Here is a 19,986-nt window from a genome sequence, read left to right on the forward strand (position 1 = left end):
AAAGAGGAAAGTTCCTATGAACTTGTATTTCAAAGCTTCGTTACGTAATATATAATTTATGCTGTTCTGCAAACTATCAAAATAAACCTTTAAGCTGTAAGTTCAAATGAGCTGTTTTTTTTGCAAGTTCTTTCCGCTGTTAATTTTTCTTGGTTAAAATGTAAATCATCCTGTCTAATTCACTCTCATTGTCGCACACTATTACTAATGCAGTTAAAAAAACTGTCTATGTAATTTTCAACTGCTCAATATCGACTAGGAGCTTCTTCATTGCATTATCCAAAAGATGATCTGGTACTGAGTTAATTGACAACTTCATTAATTGCAACTGAGTTGCATCGAGGTCAGAAAGAGTATCATTATTGGCCTGAAAAGTTCCTCTGGCAGCGGCGGTAGGTAGACGCTTTATCTGAAAGTTTGATTTACTGTCAGCACATTCAATTTTTTTAACACTCATCGCACCTCATCTACTTGGACTGTCGTTTTCCTGATTAGCAATTTTTCATCGGTTGCATCGGTTATTTGCCTAATCTCTCCCGACTTTGCGGCATAATCTATCGGTCTTTTACCATCCAAGTTAACACGGCTTACGTCAGCCTATAATCAGCAGACATTAAGACTCAGTTGTATAAAAGGAGGATGAATTGAACGTGAATCATCTCATAAGAATAGCAATATTATCCCCAATTGTAGCAAATTAAATTAGAAATGCTATTTTCATGGGAAAATTCAAGCACCTACTAGTTGTGATTCAGTTGAACCAAGTTTCATACAAGAAGTACTAAGTGGTTTAATAGACGCAGAAATTAGCTTGCTATAATTACGTACTTTGTGAAGAAGTAGTAAACACATTATACGCATATCATAAAATATTGCTGCCAAGTGTAGGGGAGTATTATGAAGCGAGTCTGGTTTATTCACGTCGGCTCCATATCTCAGCAGAAGAGATATCATTTCTACATTCCTGAAAATGTGTATATGTCAAATTAGAATTTAATTAAATAGTTATTATGCAACTAGAAAAACCACAAATCTAAACATCAGCTACCTTGATGAGTACTAAGTACCTACTACAAAATGTGCTCTTTACACGAATTTACTCTAGTAAAAATGCTATATGTAAGGAACTGGGTAATGTATTTCCAGACATTAAATCATTAACAGTGTTAGCGCTTATCCCTTGATCTAACATTCCCTTAACTTCATAAAGATTGTTTGTGCTGACTGCTTCTAGGAATAATTCTTGTTTTTGGGGACACACAGGATGTCCCAGGAAATGTTAATTATAAGGGGTTGTATTAAATTTTGAATTTTACTTAGAAGTACATTGTTGGACAGTAAAGTTTCTGATACCTTGTCCAAACCTTTTATTCTTCTCCAAGTATCATGAATCTGAATATCTGTTCAGATTCAAACGGGTTAATGTGAAGTGATGTTTCCAGTAATTACTCAAAATATATGTAGGACCAAGTCTCAGTTTAAGTAAGTTTTCATTAAAAAATGTAGGTTTATACAGGGTGTTTCCAAAATATTCCGCGCAACTTTAAAGAAATATTCCTTCAGACAAAATAAGGGAAAAAGTTTCCAAATTTACGTTGTTTAATACCAATTTATTGTGGTGCGTCTTTTAGTTATATTAACGAGAAAATTCAGAGGCGTCCTTAAGGGACAAACCTTCAGAACTTTACGAAGAAATAGTAATATCTAGCAGATTTTTACAATTACCATAATTAGAAGAGAGCAACAAAAAATCTATCTTTTCTGTCTCTTAATTGCAATACCATTTTATTGTAATTTAACACAGTTTAAACAAACTATTTGTGTTATGGAGGCAAAATGCAAGAAAATCAACTTCATCAAAATTAAATCAATAACCACTCTACAGTTTTATAAACTATGGGGATTTGAAGACAAATAATTATAAAAAATAATATATTTTTAATCGGTTTTAAATTGAGGGTCTAAAATGTCTCATAATTAAAAAACACAAAGCATATTTCCAGAAGCACCCTAAGAAAGTTATTTTTTCCAGTTTCTTTTACGCTGACTCTCGCGATTTATTGTCTTTCTATGATCTGATCCACTATCATGGCACCAATGGCTTCAATGACCTACCTCAACCATTCAACAAAGAATCAAAGATTTACGGTAATTTATGGACGTCTCTATGTTATAATTCCCCCGTATTTGTTAATTTAATTAATATTGTTAATTTAATTAATATTTCTTACGATACTTTAACATCATAAGATACGTACTACTTGTACATTACAGGGATCGAGTTATTACAATCCAGCATCACTGAGTATCTAACAATAGGTACATTGACTGCGCGAATCGTTCAGAACAATGGAAATACTTACAACAAGAATAAATGACATTTCTACTTAGTTTCTTTAATTCTAACTTTGAAAAACATTAACTTAAATTTGAAATAAGAAATAAATGTAAACAGAACACAAAACAAACACTAACTAAAAACAGGAACTAGGCTGCAAACAAGACGGTCTTGTTAACATATAACAACAGAAGTCCCTAGTTATGATCGCCGTTAATGGTGAGCCGATGTTTCCTGTCAATCTATCAGTTTAAATCACATCACAGCAACCTCTATTTAACAAGAAGTTAAGAAAAAGGGCAACGGTGCGCCACTCTGCGCCCACGCCTTTTCTTGTAACTTTCAATAGATGTCATAAGATATGGATTCTTTATGTTTTTAATGTGAAGTCTAATATTTACGCGCATTTTAAAGCAATCTACACTGTGCCCAAAATAAGGATTCTGGAAACGGTAATAGATATAGACTTGATTAAACGGACGAAAAGTTGCACATTCAAAGAAATAGTTTCACAGTACACAAACAAATCTATAAAGTTAACTTTGGTTTTTTGATTATTTTAATAAAATGAAGTTTTCGAATTTCTTGTCTATTTTTCCCCGACTTATAAGAAATATATGAAAACTAAATTCACCTTTGCAGTTCAAAATAAACAAGTGTAACAAGTGTATTTTACAATGAAAAAAAACTTTGCGAAGTTACTCTACTTTACTCTAACTGTTTACAATATTGAAGATCCTCCAGCTCCGGATCTGCACCATCACAAAGATCAATGATATTTTTCTTTTTTTAGCCCGAAATTTGGCGCCAAGATCCCGCCAAATTTGTTTGTATGTTGTGTTGTGCTTTTAAGAAAAGTTGTCATGGTAACCGTTGCATCCTATTGCTCAAACGTGGCCAAACCGCCCATTCATTTAACGTTGCTATTTCGTAGGCCGTTAAGATATGATTCAGACCTGGCAACGTCGATGTCAAACGTGAAACACTTCAAATTTCAAACGTCAAACCGGACAAATTCATAAAGAGTGATAGCATATCTTATTGGTTTTAGATTTAAGTTGAATTTCGTATAAAAATTGGAAATTGAAGAATTTACCATGGCAAAATACGATTTAACAGCAAAAATAGGGCAGTATCTAGACCGGCATCTAGTATTCCCACTACTGGAATTCCTCTCTGCTAAAGAGGTAAGCACAAACCTGTTTTTAAGGTTAGGATACCTCATCTTAAAAAATGTGTTAACTGAGATTAAACCCATATTTTCTTATATAAAAATTGAATTCCTCTTCTTATACGAAAATTTATGAGCATTTGACTCTCTAAACAGATATATGATGAGACTGAAGTCCTGAAAGCAAAGCTGGAAATTCTGAGCAAGACCAATATGATTGATTATGCTATTGATATCCGGAAACAGTTGTACCCGAGGGATGAAATCCCAGATGATTTGAAACAAAGGAGGCAACATGTAGTTGCTCAGTTGCAAGAATTGCAGCAAAGAGTTGAACCTATTTTGACCATAATGGGCAATGAGGATATTATGAAGAACATGGAGAATATGAGGGATTCCAAAACATTGATTACTTACTTGGAGAAGGAAGTCAAGGTATTTTTCAAATTACATTTTCGCCTTAGAAATTTGTTTAACATACTTTTTCTAGTTTGATATGGAAATGATTAATTCTCTTCATACTTTGGCAAAGTACAGATATGAATGTGGTAACTACTCTATATCTACCTCATATCTTTACTTCTGTGTTTTGGTACTTTCACCCAGTGACAAAAACTATTTGAGTGCACTTTGGGGAAAATTTGCCTCTGAAATACTGGTTCAAAACTGGGAATCTGCTTTAGAGGATTTAAACAAATTGAGGGAACATATTGACAACAGTCCTAATCAATTCGGTGGTACAATATCTGGTTAGGAAAGTCATCAGAAAGTTCTAAAGTTAAATTTTATAGGCAATAGTTTACAACTTCTTCAGCAAAGGACTTGGTTGATCCATTGGTCACTGTTTATCTTCTTTAACCATGCCATGGGTAGAGAACTAATTATTGAGATGTTCTTGTATAGACCTCATTATTTAAATGCCATTCAAACCATGTGTCCCCATATATTGAGATATTTGGCTACTGCTGTAATCATCAACAGAGGCAGAAGGTAGAAAGTGGAATACAAGTGAAATTGTTTTCTTAAGTTATGTATATTTATAGATCAGCGTTAAAAGATTTAGTAAAAGTCATTCAGCAAGAAAGTTACACTTACCGTGACCCAATAACTGAATTTTTGGAACATTTGTATGTCAATTTTGACTTTGATGGTGCTAGACAGAAGTTGCAAGACTGTCAAACAGGTTTTAGTTAGTGTAGCTTTAATTTATAAGTGAATGAAATGACTATTTTAGTGCTATACAATGACTTTTTCCTAATTTCCTGTTTAGAGGAATTCGTGGAAAATGCTAGATTGATGATTTTTGAAACTTTTTGTCGTATTCATCAATGTATTAGCATTGGCATGTTAGCAGAAAAATTGAACATGAACCCTGATGAGGCTGAATGTTGGATTGTAAACTTGATCAGAAACGCTAGGTAAAAAGCATTTTTATTGCATCAATTTGATTTTAGCTTTATCTAAAAATTACAGGTTGGATGCTAAAATTGATTCTAAACTTGGGCACGTCGTTATGGGGGCGCAACCTTTAAGTCCCTATCAACAGTTGATTGAAAAAATTGATTCCCTTTCAGTGCGATCGGAGACACTGTGCAGTTTAATTGACAGGAAATTGAAGGCAAGAACTGATGTAAGGGTGCAGTAAATATTATAAAATGTGGATAAGTATGATATTTTTTCTTACAGATCCGTTGGGGAAATCAAGAATTTTAATTACATTAAAAAGGCAATTTTTGTAATTTTTACAGAAGTTAAATAAAAACTTTTAAACTTATTTGAGACTTTTGAACAGTTTTTTTTGTTAACTTTTTGTACAATAGAGCAGATAAACAAAATGCTACAATATTTGACATTACAATATGAAATAACTAAAGAGTAACTGAATAAAAACCAAAAGTAGTAGTAGTAAAGGGAGGTGGCGCACCAGAGTCCTGTGATTAGGTTCTTTTTGCTTGTTAGGCCATCCCTTTTTACTTCATGTGGCTCCTCTTTCCTTTCACAAAATAGCCTGTCATATATATAAAATAAATATTCCATTTATGGATAAAAAAAATAACAATATATGTATAAGTAAAAACATTGAATTATATTTATATACATATATTAATGAAAGTGCCCTTATACTAAACTTTATTGTTACTCGTGATCCCTTAATGCTCTATATTTACTAAGTTCATTGGGGAAAGTCCGACTAAGCTCAAGTAACATATTAGCCTTAAATTTGCGGTAGGCATCAATCTTTCCTTTGACTTGTTCATTCTTAGCTAGGGCTTTCTCTATGCAATCCTTTGTATAAAGCTGGGGATTACGGCCTTGGTCAATGTAGCTAAAAAGAAAAATAAGACATTATTGGAAAAACTCTCACAATACATTAATTCTGAGAAGTGGTGTACTTACTCAAAGACTTCTAAAGGCACATGTACATCTTGCACTTGAGATTTTAATTTGTCCACTTCTTGGAGGCCATGAACCATGGTTTGCCTGAAGAGATGGTGAGTGAAAATTTATAGAAAGAAATGAAAGAATATGTACTTACAGTTTTTGATTCAGGACGTTTTGGCTTTGAGGCTGAAAATCACTTACTATTATGTGTATTTGTCGTACATTTTCAATGAACATTTCCAGTTGTGCCTCCAGGTTTTCCAAGGAAGATGCCATACTTTTTTGTGTTAGAATTATAGGGAAAAAATGTAATTTAATTAATATTTAAATGAGAAATGAAAATTTTTGACCAGTTTTTACTTTTCTACGCTTTCGCCTTATAACTGCGTTTATACCAAGAACTCTGATTGCTTCCTGTTCCTTGTCTATCCTTCTCACTCTCATCAACCCTAGACCTCCCTCTCCACATCACGCCAGATTGACATATTGACAACGACAACGATACTAGAATATAGCGGTTCAATGTTTTTTCTTTAAAGACAATACAATCAAATGACTATTAAAATATCTTCATGCAAGTTTCTATGGTATTTATTAATTGGTCACATGAATGTTCAGCACTAGAGCAAGTAGAGTATACTATTACTCTATGTTTGATTCCGTCAAAATCTGATATTACCTTCATTGACATCAGCTGATGTTGAATTTTTTTTGACATTGGTTCGGACGAACAACCTTTTTGAATTTGGAATCTTTATTTTTGTTTTTATTTAACATTTTTTGGGTATGTAAAGTGGAAAATATTTACAAAATCAGCAATAATTCTTCTCACTACATTTATTAAATCATTAAAGTACAATAATGTCTTTAGAACAGACTGCTTGCGAAGGTAAATTCGACTTTTTTCGCAGGCACAAAAATTTCATAACCTATAAAATAGATATTATTATAGATTTGAAGGCCTTCGAGAGGAGACTCACTGAAGTAATTGCTTGTTTGCACCCTTCAACTACAAGGTGGCGAAGTAAGTATTGGATTAATTAATCTCTACAATTCATAGCCTGCACAGTACTGTCTAAAATGTCTTAAATGATATATATAATATCGAAGAATATTCTTAAAGGGATAAACATCTTAAATTTGCTGATGAAAGAAGAGTTATACAGTTGTTTTTTGGTAAGGTATTCCTGAAACATTATAATCTGGCCAATAAAACAAATAATGTGAACTTATGAAGATGATTAAGAAGATTAATTACATTCATTCATTAATCTAATGTGACATTCCATTGTCCTGAGGATATATAATGTTAGTTAGCTCCTAGGAATGAATCCTTCTTTTCATTGGTCACTTCATTTGTTTGAACACTATTACACAGGGCATCATGCTGTGGTCAATGGAATTATGGTAATCCCTTGTTCCTTATCATATTAGTCCTTTGGAAATTGCTGATCCAGATCAGATTGGATCTCTACTATATGATTTTTCAATCAAAATGAATTAGATTGGCTGGGTACCACTGGGTATCAATCTAATTGTTTGAAAACTAGGAACACACTGATTACTTTTCAATGTATTAAATTTTGAGTTTTGTTTGCATGGTGCAAGAGTGTTGTTATAGTATGAAAAGGTCTAGAGAGAAGTTAACATTTTGGTAATATATGACATGCATTAGACACTTTTCCTTATGTGATGGTTATATTTCTAATTTCTTATGTTATGGTAACTTTATATGAATCTATAGTTAGTCATTTCCAACTTCCAACAATCTTCTATTCAAACCTTTATGAAATGATTTAGGTTGGTTTCTAGTGTCCTCCATGTTTTTTTACTTTTTCAGACATTTGTAATTTAAATTAGGCTGAAGAATTCTTTCTAAGACCTTCCCATGACTATTAAATATGCATACTAAACATAGTATTTATTTTATCAGAATTGTCATATTTTTTAGGGGAGACTTTCACAATCATATTGTCCTTTAAGCGAGCGTTTCCTAGGAACTGCTATAAAACGTTGTCACTAAATGTTGTAGGTTATAGACAGTAAGCAAGACCGTGATTGATGTTAGAAAGTGTTATTGATTTTATCGCAGCTGTATTGTCGCACTGCTTTTCTGAGAAACTATAGTTTTATACTTTTAGGAAGTTCAAAATTGAATACATATTTAGTTGGATTTAATTTAATTCTTCTATAATCACTTCTGCCTTAAAAAAAACAGAAATGTTATATACTTTTTTCTACAAATTCAGTTTATTTGAGATGTTGTGTTTGCTTTCTGAGTGAATTTTTTTTTGTAGCTTTGCTACAAACCTTGTCATATTGTACATTTCTACTGTAAAATGTTTCTTTTTTTACTTAGAGTTTTAATCTTGGTGTGAGGAATATTATGTATTTATGTCTGTTGTCTCCAATAAGAGACAGTTAGAAGTGCCAGTAGTAATGAAGCACAATGGAGTGTCCTTTTTTTTGTTTTAAAGATCTTACTCCTGTGTGAATAAATAAAAAAAGAAGATCATAACTTTAAATAAGTGATTATCTCTATAAGCTTAAAATAGAAATGTTTAACTATCTGGTTACGATAAGGAAACAATATTAAAAAGTCTTTCCCAGCAAAGTAATCCTAAATAATTTGTTTTCCTTTTCAGTTGTTTTAGCAGTAGTGTCAATATGTGTAGCCACTGGAGGAAGTCAGTGGATATTCGACCCGGAAACCAGAGTAGTTTCTTTATCACAGTCACTAACAAACCATCTATTTTTCATACTGTCCACAGTCATTCTCAGTAAGTCCGTAACATAAATCTCAGATTCCGATGATTTATCTAAAATTTTTAGTAATAATTTTACTGTTGGGAGTCCACAAAAGAGTCATAGCTGGATCAATAATAACTTCCCGAGCGCGGGAGGTCCTTCGGGATTTCAATATGTCCTGCGATGACACTGGGAAACTTATACTTCGACCGAGGCCTACGAATATTACGTGACACATAATTTAGATCTAGTATGGTTTTGTTTTTATTGTGAACGATGATTTTTGTTACCAAAAATTTTGAAATAAATTGGCTATTGCAAATCATAACAATGATAGATATCGTTCGTTTTATGTAATTAAAACCATTGCGTCAACCACCCCGAGAATACCTGTCTTCGGCAGAAAGTAGGAGCCAAATATAAATTCCGATAATATAGACTTCATTTAATATTCCTCCGAATGTCGGTCCCATTTTATTAGGAATTTCAAGACGTGGAGAAACGTAAAAGAAATCTACAGGTGAGCGAATTTCGGAGGGAATAAAATTGCCTTTACATACAATGTTTAGTCTGGTTGATGGTGTTTTCGTCCCTCATGATTTGAGCAGCAACGGCTCTTACACGCATCAGATAATAATATTTGCCATCAGTGCCAACTATCCTTTGAATCTAACGATTTTATGTCACTTTATTTGCTTTGAGTCTCGACCCAGATCCCTCACTATAACAGTATAATTAGTTCCGTCTCCTGGTCTCCCTTCAGATAAAGGCAGGTACACGTGATCAGGTATATCGACCGAAGAACATTTTCCCGTCTCACCTTATTGAGATTCGACAAATAACCATATTGGCACCTCATTGGGGTGTGTGGGATTCACAAAAACCTGTCAATAATAATAGAAGCTTGCAAACAGGTATGGATATCATTTTCACATGCAAATTGCTGCATTAGGAGCGACAGGCGGGATATGCATTTTTGCCTCTATTTTCGATGAGATCAATTTCATGTGCACTTCGTGTTGTTTGTAAAGGGGCATATACGTGTTGAGGTATTTGTATGTTAGGTATGAGGAAATTGAGGTTTCAAGAGTTTGTTTGTTTTGGACCTTTATTGCAGCTTTTCAAATTAAATTCGAAATTGCAAGGATTATAACCATAACTCGCTGCACGGAGCACAAAAGAAAGGATTATTGCAACATGTGGCCTTTTTAAAATATTGCGCCAAGCAGAGTTTCCAAGTTATTAAATTTATGGTAAAACAATATATCCTGCAATGTGCCTCGTTATATTACTATTTTGTTACGTGCCTCGCTTATAATAGCTGAATTCTTTTCAAAACAACTATTATTTTTCGAATGTTCTCATGTAATAACGCCGTTTTTAGTTCGAATGGAATCGGTGCGGTTGAGGGCACAGCTCTTTTTGCTGAGGTAACTCCAGTAATCTAGTTTTCAGACTGGGCCAAGGCTGACGTGAAACCAGATAAGGCACAAATAAACTAAAAAACAGAAATCCAATCGTTCCTTAGTACTTTGTTTAGCGCTGGTAGAATAAAGTTTATAGTATAAATCCTCGACTGGAAGGAGTTTGGATCGAAATAGGCAGTCTTGGCAGTTTTGGTCCCGAATTTAATCCTACGAAACCGAGGTTCTATAAATTCCTTAAATGGTGGTGGTGTTTTATTTTCGGATCTATTCATCCGTTAAACTAGATTTTCAACGGGCTAAATTTAGGTACAATAATTGATTCATTCAATTCCACCAGGGTGTAGGGATCGTTTAGGTACGGAACACTTGATGAAATACGACATTTCATAGTAGGTGTGTTAAAATTAAACTTTATGCCTGCCTGGGAAACTAAAATTCAATACATTTCTCACAACAGATGCTTTGCTGATCAGGACTTTGGCCAGCAGTAAATCCCATTTTCAGATAAAACGATACCTATGTTATGTGTAAACTAATGCCCATAAATTTATAGCTTTTGAGATGTGCATTAAAGTAATTGTTTTCCCAATTGTTTCCTCTAATTGTGATTGTGGTATATTCATTTGGATTTACCCCAGAAGACTGAACAAAGTGAGAAAGGCTGATACCTAACATGAGGTCAGGGTCGAAACCGACTGCCGTCGTGGTCAAAAATACGTAGCTTTCCTTTCTTCTTTTTCTTTTTCGGCTCGATTGATTGATGATCTACATACATTTGTTGTGTGGCCATTGCGTTCCCAATCACTCTGTATATTAATAAGATTCGTTCTCCTTCGCCATAAGGACAAAAAACTTTAAACGTTTGCTTGATATGATGGTGAAGGAATATTTTAATTATATCTTAAGTTAAATATCTTATGAAATAATAGAAGTTAGGGTGAATTAAAATGCAATTAAATCTTAGGTGACGAAAACGTTGCTCAAATAATTTGATTTATTTGCTTTCCTGTTGTCTTCATTACTCTTTGAATAGAGTTCTATCAAAAGCTCTGGATTCGAACAATAGGCAATTGTTGTGCCGGGGAGCGCTAATCCCCAGAAGCCCAGTTTTTAGAGATTAACTTACCCTGACAGAATGTTCCATTTCTCGGAAGATTTTTATCGTGCTTTTCCGCGACTAAAATGAATGAAGCTTCATTATAATATAGAAAGCCACCTATACTATTTCGATTGTCGTGCCATTTACTTAGCTAAGCCTCGTCTCGTTATCCCGAGCAGTTGCTAGCTAGCAACGAAAACATCAGCCATTCCATCAAAGTTCCCGATAATGCCTTGGATTCGAAACGAAGCTAGAATAAACAAAAAAGGGAACAGGGAATATTAAGGGCAGGGTCACACGGATGGATAGAGACGCAATTGTTAATCCTTTTAAATTGTTTACCATCGCACCATACGGACACAGGATGCATTAGTTTACTTGTGTACCGCCTACGTTCTTCGAAATTTAATTTCTCTTGTTTGCATACAAACAACCCGAGTTTGCCTGTCAATGTTAGTCGAGATTCTTATTGCCGTAAATTGACCTGATTTTGTTGAAGCTCAAATCGTTTTCCCTAAACAAAATTGAAGTTAATGGAAAATTATCAACTGATTAATGCTCCGATTGAGCACGCATTATTAGCAAGCATCATTAGGCGTTTATAACGGAGATTATAAAGAATTACACTCAGGATAAATTGTAGTCATAAAACACACATTGTAGTACTCCTTTTCCCGTACCGAACCGTATATTATACGAGTAATAATAGTAGTAGCATCGTTCGATAAATTCTCCTTTCTTAGGTCGTAATTTAGTTCCAAGATAAACATCCCAATTTGCAACTTTCAAGCCAACTAGGTGAGGGGTTGCGTGAGCACCCTCTAGAACTTATTTTTCTTGAATCGTCCCCCTATGAAACGTTACAATTAACCTTGCTATCACTTTACCCAATTAACAACTCTTCCACAACTCTCCCACAGAGATATTGCAAATATTTTCCGCGCCCAACAAGTGTATATACACGGGGGAGCTCTCTCCCCCTGGTTCGCGGGGCTCGGATTCGATCCCCCGGGTGCGCGCGCACCCTCTTCCCCGGCCAGCCATGGTCTACCTACTTGTTACACCGGAGTCCGGAGTTCTGACGCGTTCACATAAAATTGCTTTTAGCGCGACACGGCCGATTTTCGAAAATTTCCGCGAGAACACGGACCATGGGTCCACCACTTGACTCTAACCGATCTCTGAGATGTATAGCTGGCCCATTATGAGTTGATTACCTATCAATAGGTGAACTATTTATGGGCGAACTTGAGTGCGTTTTATTGTGGTTCTAATGATTGTGTTAATTGCCCTTCGTTGGTTCGGGTTCCATGGTTTTCAGTGACTGTTTTTTTGTCCCGATGGGGAGGCCAAATGAAGTCCAAAGGTATTTTTTTTATTAACTGTATTGTTTGGTTAGAAAGAGCTATTTCATAGCAATCTTGACAAAATGGCTTTCGTTCCATGAAATGTGCCTCCAGTCGTAACAAAAGTCTGAAATTGTAATTTATTGCCCAGCGAGGCCGTAAAGCAACAAGTGCTGGAAAATAGTAATTGGAATCATGAATTTCAGCATTAATATTTTATTATTAATTAAATGTAATGACATTTGCTTTATATAGTCAGTTCTGGCGTTTTCTATTACTACATTTTATTATTATATTACTTTATTTCAGTTAAAATGATTCAAAGAAATAAGTTCCTATTCATTTAATTTGTGCGCTTTGATTTTTCAATCAATACGAGTTCTTTTCTTTGTGTTCAAATATGGAAATTAATTCGAATATGAAGAAAGAAATAATGTGTAGAATTAGTCTAGGAATTACCATATGTCTAGGCTCAACTTCCTTCATTATTTTCGCTTTCTCGTGTCTAGAAGATAATAAAATATTTCTGCGTTTTGTGAGTTAAGTGGTTTTTGAGATTGAGCAGTATTGACTATACATTCTCTCTCATCTTCTGTACTTCCTAAACAACGGTTTTCTTAGATTTTTGTCTTTAATAAGTTTTGTAATTTAGCATCTTCTGAGAATTCAGACAATAAATTTTAATTTTCATTCTAATAGCTCTTGGATTGGTGGAAATAAATTTAATATTATGCTAGTTTCCATAGAACTCAAGAATCCGAATAATACCCAGTCTCTACTTTAATATTCATAAGATAAATAGCTTACTGAGCATATTTCAGCAATAAGAACGAGTACACGTTTAATATTAGGATAAAACTATGTGAGGTACTTAATTATCAACTTTCATTTTCGATATCTTTAAAATCACAAGAAAAAATGCAGCATATTGTTATAATTTTCATCTCGATTGTCTCAAATTATGAGACAATGCTTTCGACATTTTTTTCTTATTTGCTTCAATTTCCACTAAACTTTATTTAGAATTCAGAATATAGGAAGGAAAATTAGGGTAAAAGTTGAGTTTTTCTCAGCCATCCTCCCAAATAACAAGAGACTCTCAGAGGAAGGAAAAAGTTTCTAAATTGAAGAAGGAATTTAATTTTCTGAACATGAACGGTCAATAGCGGGGTGCAAAAAAGTTTGGGCTGGTAAAGAAGGCCTGACCCCCGAAAACTCTGTGTCACTATCACTTGTAAAAAAGTCGTATAGATTCTAGAAGGTAATGTACAAAAACTTAACTGAACTTAAGTCCCAAAAAACTGAGGTACTACGAATTAAAAACTTTTACAAAATCTGAAACTTCGCCACCCCCTGAATTTCAATAAATAAGCAATTGTCGATTTATTTTCATATATAAACGTTATTGATTAAAATGATATTTCTCATCATCATCAATTAAATTTTATATATCTACAATCAAGACGCTCTGTATAATTAAGTTTTATTTCTTCTTCCGGTATTCTTTAAATAATAACGGATGTGCAGGAATTCTCTATTTCAATTCATTTAATGGGACAACAAATCTGTGTGATGTGTTTGGATTTCAATATTCGATTTAAACAAATCAGCTCAATTTTATAATGGTCAAAGTAATCCTGTCGCTTGTTAACCCATTGTTTCCATTGCGAATTATCTCCCATATGGGCAAATAATAGGAAGCTTCGAAATATTCGCAATGAGAGCATACATAAAACATGAGTCCGAGATTTAACGGATTTCCATTGAAAATTTAAAAATACTAGAGGTGTTTTATTGATGGGATAAACGGCACGTGATCATTTTATTATTCCTCGTATTCGAAATATTTCGAGCTAATTGGATTTTAGCATCTGATCATGGAAACAAGGTCATTTTTCAACGGATTAATTCGCTAATGGAGACTTTTGCGGGTAAAGGTTCTTATATGCAGTTATTTCATAGGATGAGAACAAATTCCTAATTCAGTTTTTGTTTCATTTATGCACAACTCTGATTTGAATTTAAGTAGGGAAAACAGCAGAAGATTCCTCTTTCATACTGAAAGTCTGTAAACTTTAGAACCAGGAAAGTTAAGCGATCAACAAAACCTCATTTCCTAAATGCAACAACTAAAGCGTACTTTCTTTCTGGTGTGGTTAATATGCAACGCCACTGGAAAGTGCTATAATATGCAAATTATATTGACAATTGCAACATTACATTCCACATACTCCACATAATTAACTACATTGAGCCGCTCTATCACTTTAATACAACAAAATACCAACCGCTAACTTAATTTTCCTGTAGTGAATATTTCAAGAACAACCTGAGGAGTCGTAAGTGGGATTTTATTCATCTTGCAAGGCCCCTCTTCAAATTGAGTTTGCAAGAACATTATAGAGTTGCGAATCAAGTTCTTGTGGAAGTTTGGAGCTTTAAAGATTGAGCATCCAATTAATGTAGATCGAGACTTTCGATATCGATGCTCCCATTATCGACTTGATTGGATTGGTATTAATAATTTGGCGAATGGATCAGAGGAACTCGAGGCCATGATTTCATCAAACGTGCAACTTCTAGAGCTTTAGTGAATGGATTGAGCTTAGATGTGTAATGTTAAAATCTTCCCAGATATCGATCAACGTCCCACAGCATAATGATGAAAAATTCAGGATCAAACTGGGACAATTTATGAGGTATTTTTCATTTGAATAAATTCCCTGCGGTTGTCAGGGCCCTTCCTGCGAGGTCGATCGTTTAGAAAATAAAGGACTTTTACGCCCAAAAAGTTCCCCCATTACTAATATTATCGAATTTCATTTCCTTGGCAATGGCTGGCCCCTCAATATAAATTCGACAGTCCATTTGTAATATTATTATTAGTATACTGCCCTGTTCGGGAACAGCAGTTGATCCAATTTAAGTGAGTATTGTAGTTATAAATAGAGCGATGAAGGGAAAAAGCTTTGAATTTTTTTGATAATTCAGAAATTTATCACAAACGTATTAAGTTTCTTCTCAAATTTGTTTAAAATGAAGAAAAACCGAAGTTAGATTTCTCGTTACTTCAGATTCCCAATTTCGTCTGTTAAATGTATAGAGTGTCCCAGAAAATGGATTATATGAAATTAAACATTATATCACAGCGACTGAGGTTAGGAGTTTTCTAACTTTTTAATCGATTATATAAATATGATCGTCCTCTTAATGGCGTTTCTGTTAATACCTGTTGCTTAAAAATTATCTACTCCCACAATCAGAGATGTTTACATTTACGATCGCTTGCATGTCTTAAAAGAATTTTCCGCTGCCCATTAATTATACCATATCGTGCAAACTTTCAACCAAACTACGAAACTAATTATGTACAGCCAGTTTTTAATGCTGTCACGCTAATTTATTATCTACAATTGCCTTTTTAAATTAATATACTTTTATGGCATGCACGCCTTGAGGGAATACATCCTGAACAAAAAATCGGGGTTAAGGGCAAACGTTTAAGCCATGGCAAACAGTAGCCTGAAGCGATATAAAAAAAGATCATCAAGTTTAATTTCTTTTTTTGTAAAAGGGAGCCGAAAATTTACCAACCGACAAGATTCGTAATTTGGGCCATGCCTTCAGGGCGAGGTTTCAAGTGTTACATGTCGAATTAGGAACTTATAAACTCGCCCGATGTAACAAATTTAAACCACAACCCTTAAGTTTACCCGTCTTAAAATGCCCAACCAACACAATAAAGGTCTCAGCCCTAATTAAATCAATGGTCAGAGACCCGGGAATATTCCTCAACCTAGGGGTACTCCATTTGATGTTTAGCTTTATTTAGGGTCACGAATCTCATATTAGGAATTTAACCGTTTAATAAGTTGAAAAACCCTTTAACCATTTCAAAACTAATATAGTTTACCAGCTGAATTAAAATATATGACTTTCTGCCTTTATATCGGAAGACTCAGCTGTTTATATCGCAAAATGATTTTTTCTCTGATTGGCAAGAAAATTACGTTTTAATGACACAAAATCAATACGAGATATAAAATGTTGTAATATGCAATAAATGCAACTGAAGAGTGACGTATTTTGTAACACTTGGAAAAACCAAATCGCCACCATACTCGCCTGCAACCATGAAGGGTATACATTTACGAGATGAAAGTAGCACTTTACCGCATATGTGCGCTCCAAAGCTTTATCGAACGCAAATCAAAGGGGCATATTCCAGTGTCCAATTTTTATGGGTATTTGACTTGCGTGCGGTAAAACCTTTTACAGTATGTTAATAGTTTATTGAATTTACAGAAATTGGTGCAGGTACATACACGCACTCGTAGGAAAAATGTTGTATCTAATACTTGCAAAAATATTTTTACCGCACTAGATTGTTGACTTAACTGCAAACAGAGCGTAATATAGTATCACTTTTCGCACTTGTTGGGTAAATAACTACAATTTTCCCAAGTTTGAAAACTCGCACCCTTAATCGCTGCGATATATGCAAGCTTACTTGAACTTAAATATCTCTCGAGATGTTTATACAGAAATATTTCCTTGTTGCAAATAACACCGCCGACATTTATAAAGATATACATATAACTCTTCATCTCCGCTCACTCAGCGTGAATTTTGCGTAAAGCAGAATAAATGAGTCTTTGCCTCTTTTATTGCTGAAATGTAAATGACACTCATATTTCATGTCGTATCATTATTTTACCTCCTACCTAGAGGCTTGTTACTTGCAATTTCCAATTAAATTCTACTGGCTCATAATGGAATTACACAGTTTTAAATTCCGCTAAAATGAGACATCCGAAAGTTATTTCTTATTTGAGGCAGACGAAATGAGGCTTTGTCGGATATTAAGAAATATGAGCTAAAGAATGTAATTTTGCCTTTACCTCCTACTTATCTCTACGTCCAGGTTGATAAATTGTCAGGCAAGAAAAATGACAACATTTGTTATTCTTAACGTAAAATATCCGGTGGACTCGGATAAATGTGGGACATTTATATTAATAAATGTCAACTTGTTGCATTTTTGCACCTCTTTCTGCTTGGCAAGTGCCTGATTACCGGACATTCCTTTAGAACAAATCAGAATTATTTCAATTCAGGTAGGTTTAATTGCAGTCAATTAATAAGCCCCAATTACGATTCTAAATGAATTATTTGTGTGACATGACACTGCAATGTGTAACGTTAGATTTAATACAATAGTGCTTGCAAATTAAATTGGTTTAATTCTCGATTTTCTCCATAATTGTGCTACAGCTTTAAAATGATTCCGGCTTATACTAATTAAAATGGAATTTCACTCATAAACCAATACTAAAACAAAACGTTTGGTTTACAATAATTATTATTCCAATGGCGTTATATTGAAACCACATTTCTAGGCAAATATGAAATGGCTGCCACGAATAAAATGGCGTCGCCATTATTCACTGGTAGCTGGAAACTGCTCAAAATGACTCTTTTAATCCCCCCTAGAGCCCCATATCCCCCCGAAAGCGAATAAAAATAACTGCTTGTCGGTCGCCCTTTTATGACTTTATTGCTTCCAGTCTTTTTTCGTATAATTCTGATTTTGGTTGGCAACATGCTTGTACCTTTATGTTTATTACCATAGCTTTTAATTAATCGCCGATTTAGATTATATCTGCGTCTTTAGAACTAATTGAAGAAAACGATAAAATGAAGAAACCTATAGGCGACATCCAGATAATCCGTGGAATAATTGGCTAAAAAAGATGTTTATTCATAAGCATAAGTGATTTTTATTGTGCCTCTTTTAGTTTTTGAGGTCCGTAACGCACTTTGTATTCTGCATTTATAGAAAAAAGTCCAAGAGCTGAAATTTCACCTTAAAGCATAAGATTATACTTAATAATTAATTTGATTTTTTCTTTTTTCTTTTTCTCGTGTCCATTGCTTTTTTTTCATTAATTTTCCTTGATCTTCATAATTCTTAACCCATCGTTGTCCGCAGTTGTCAAGCTTTCTGAAATTAGTAAACTTCGATCCTTATAAACACGTTCTAGGAGTTATGAAAATCTCATAACCCGCAGGAAAGCGTTATAAGTTAATAGACGTTCGTAATACATTGTAGGTTAGTTCAGTTTAATTCAGGTTACTTCAGGGTTTATGGACGTATGGACGGACAGAAGGATGGAGTATCAGGGCTGGATCAAGATTTCATTCCGGATTTGACGGCATGGATAAAGCGCAAGTGGGGAGAGGTGGATTACTACTTAAATCAGGCACTCATGGGGCATGAAGTTCTTTGTTTGTACTCGAAGGGGATCGGCAAGTTTGAAACTGATAAATGTTGGCTCTATGAGAAATGGGCTAACTTGAAACACACGATATTCGGATATTAAAAATTTGCCGTTCTGAGAAAACTTGGTCAGTCACGCTTGCGTGAAAGAATTTAACAAGGAATCGTGCGTGAAAATCCTATTGATATCAGCGAGACACTGGGATGCAATCGGAGGGCCTAATCTGAACTAACCTGGAAGTAGTGATGACGATAAAAATGGAGAAAGAGTGGGCTCTCAAACAGCAACAGACATTTTGAGAAACAGAAAAAAAATGTATATACCATCCCCCACCTGAAGTAATGTTTGATGGCGGTTTCAGAATGGATACGGAGTAAGAGCGGGAAGGGTGTTTAATGGGGTTCCCCCAGGGTGGATCCCACACTCGGGGTTGAGCAATAGCAACAACAACAAAGATCCCTGGTTAATGCTTAACGCATTAAACTCATCTGCTACAAAAGAACAGGGTCTTCTGTTCCTCATTTGAAGTGAATGATCAGAATTTTATCATCTGCATGTTTTTGTTCTCTATTGCTAGGGTCGTTTAACTCTCGATTGCGAAATGTGTTCTATCTGATACTGCACCGATAAAGTTACCTTTACCAAACCTTTTTATGGAACATTCTAAATTGAATTTGAGGATAAAAATAAAGAAACTTTGCTAGAAATTAACGTTAGCTGCAAATTGTTGGCAAATTCGTTCAGGGAAAATCAGTTCCCTTGGATCAAAAAGTTTGTTTAGATTGTGCTTCTGCTTGTTACAAATTACAGATTGTCTAGATACAGTGAATATCTCACCGGAACCTGCTTGTTTATTTACTCCCTTATATGATACTGCGGGAAATTGATTTAACATTGTTATACGTACTCTGAGCTTCTCTTCTCTAAATATTTGTTTCAAAAGACTTTCACTTCCCTCCCGAATTACAAATTTGCATTTAAATACCAATTTGTCTTATCACTACTCCCATATACAAATCTTTAATCCCTGAAGCAAATTTCCATCGTGACTGATAAAACGGTTCCTGAATCGGGGTAATCAGCTTTAGCGGGGTTCGGTACACAAACATTCAAGAGATGAAAGTGCTGACTTTGGTTTACTAACTAACCAGGCGCATATAAGAGATTTATGTTCTATTTAGCAAGATAAATTGA

The 19,986-nt window shown here is 34.4% G+C and overlaps 5 protein-coding genes across 7 annotated transcripts in view; 3 read left to right on the forward strand and 2 right to left on the reverse strand.

Annotated features, from left to right (window-relative positions):
* Window positions 1-105: 105 nt before the first annotated feature.
* LOC136418159 (ankyrin repeat domain-containing protein 54-like) lies at window positions 106-1,272 on the reverse strand. The gene is made up of 4 exons (XM_066404121.1): window positions 1,101-1,272; window positions 829-964; window positions 463-597; window positions 106-409 (listed from the first exon to the last, which is right to left on the reverse strand). Exons 1-4 carry the CDS (start codon window positions 1,190-1,192, stop codon window positions 227-229), a joined length of 546 nt encoding a protein of 181 aa, XP_066260218.1. The 5' UTR covers window positions 1,193-1,272; the 3' UTR covers window positions 106-226.
* Window positions 1,273-3,355: 2,083 nt separating this feature from the next.
* Window positions 3,356-5,283, forward strand: eIF3e (eukaryotic translation initiation factor 3 subunit e). Of its 2 annotated transcripts, none has more exons than XM_066404130.1 (8): window positions 3,356-3,525; window positions 3,666-3,944; window positions 4,000-4,246; window positions 4,301-4,499; window positions 4,553-4,692; window positions 4,744-4,927; window positions 4,983-5,139; window positions 5,196-5,283. In XM_066404130.1, exons 1-8 carry the CDS (start codon window positions 3,436-3,438, stop codon window positions 5,220-5,222), a joined length of 1,323 nt encoding a protein of 440 aa, XP_066260227.1. In that variant the 5' UTR covers window positions 3,356-3,435; the 3' UTR covers window positions 5,223-5,283. The 2 variants fall into 2 exon arrangements, with proteins under 2 accessions (XP_066260227.1, XP_066260229.1); XM_066404132.1 differs by having other exon boundaries at window positions 4,000-4,243.
* A 310-nt stretch (window positions 5,284-5,593) lies between these two features.
* MED10 (mediator complex subunit 10) lies at window positions 5,594-6,295 on the reverse strand. The gene is made up of 3 exons (XM_066404133.1): window positions 6,046-6,295; window positions 5,907-5,990; window positions 5,594-5,835 (listed from the first exon to the last, which is right to left on the reverse strand). The coding sequence occupies exons 1-3, from the start codon at window positions 6,165-6,167 to the stop codon at window positions 5,646-5,648; spliced, it is 396 nt and encodes a 131-aa protein (XP_066260230.1). The 5' UTR covers window positions 6,168-6,295; the 3' UTR covers window positions 5,594-5,645.
* Window positions 6,296-6,603: 308 nt separating this feature from the next.
* Window positions 6,604-8,971, forward strand: LOC136418199 (nuclear envelope phosphatase-regulatory subunit 1-like). Of its 2 annotated transcripts, none has more exons than XM_066404190.1 (4): window positions 6,604-6,780; window positions 6,832-6,915; window positions 8,537-8,671; window positions 8,724-8,971. In XM_066404190.1, the coding sequence occupies exons 1-4, from the start codon at window positions 6,753-6,755 to the stop codon at window positions 8,870-8,872; spliced, it is 396 nt and encodes a 131-aa protein (XP_066260287.1). In that variant the 5' UTR covers window positions 6,604-6,752; the 3' UTR covers window positions 8,873-8,971. The 2 variants fall into 2 exon arrangements, with proteins under 2 accessions (XP_066260287.1, XP_066260288.1); XM_066404191.1 differs by having other exon boundaries at window positions 6,605-6,780; window positions 6,844-6,915.
* Window positions 8,972-12,199: 3,228 nt separating this feature from the next.
* Fife (regulating synaptic membrane exocytosis protein fife) overlaps window positions 12,200-19,986 on the forward strand; it is an 89,745-nt gene continuing 81,958 nt past the window's right edge. The window contains exon 1 of the mRNA XM_066404150.1: window positions 12,200-12,531. The gene's annotated coding sequence lies outside the window, so the exon portion shown is untranslated. The remainder of the gene's footprint in view (window positions 12,532-19,986) is intronic.

The sequence above is a fragment of the Euwallacea similis genome, chromosome 33, assembly GCF_039881205.1.
Source record: "Euwallacea similis isolate ESF13 chromosome 33, ESF131.1, whole genome shotgun sequence".
NCBI classification, from domain to species: domain Eukaryota; kingdom Metazoa; phylum Arthropoda; class Insecta; order Coleoptera; family Curculionidae; genus Euwallacea; species Euwallacea similis.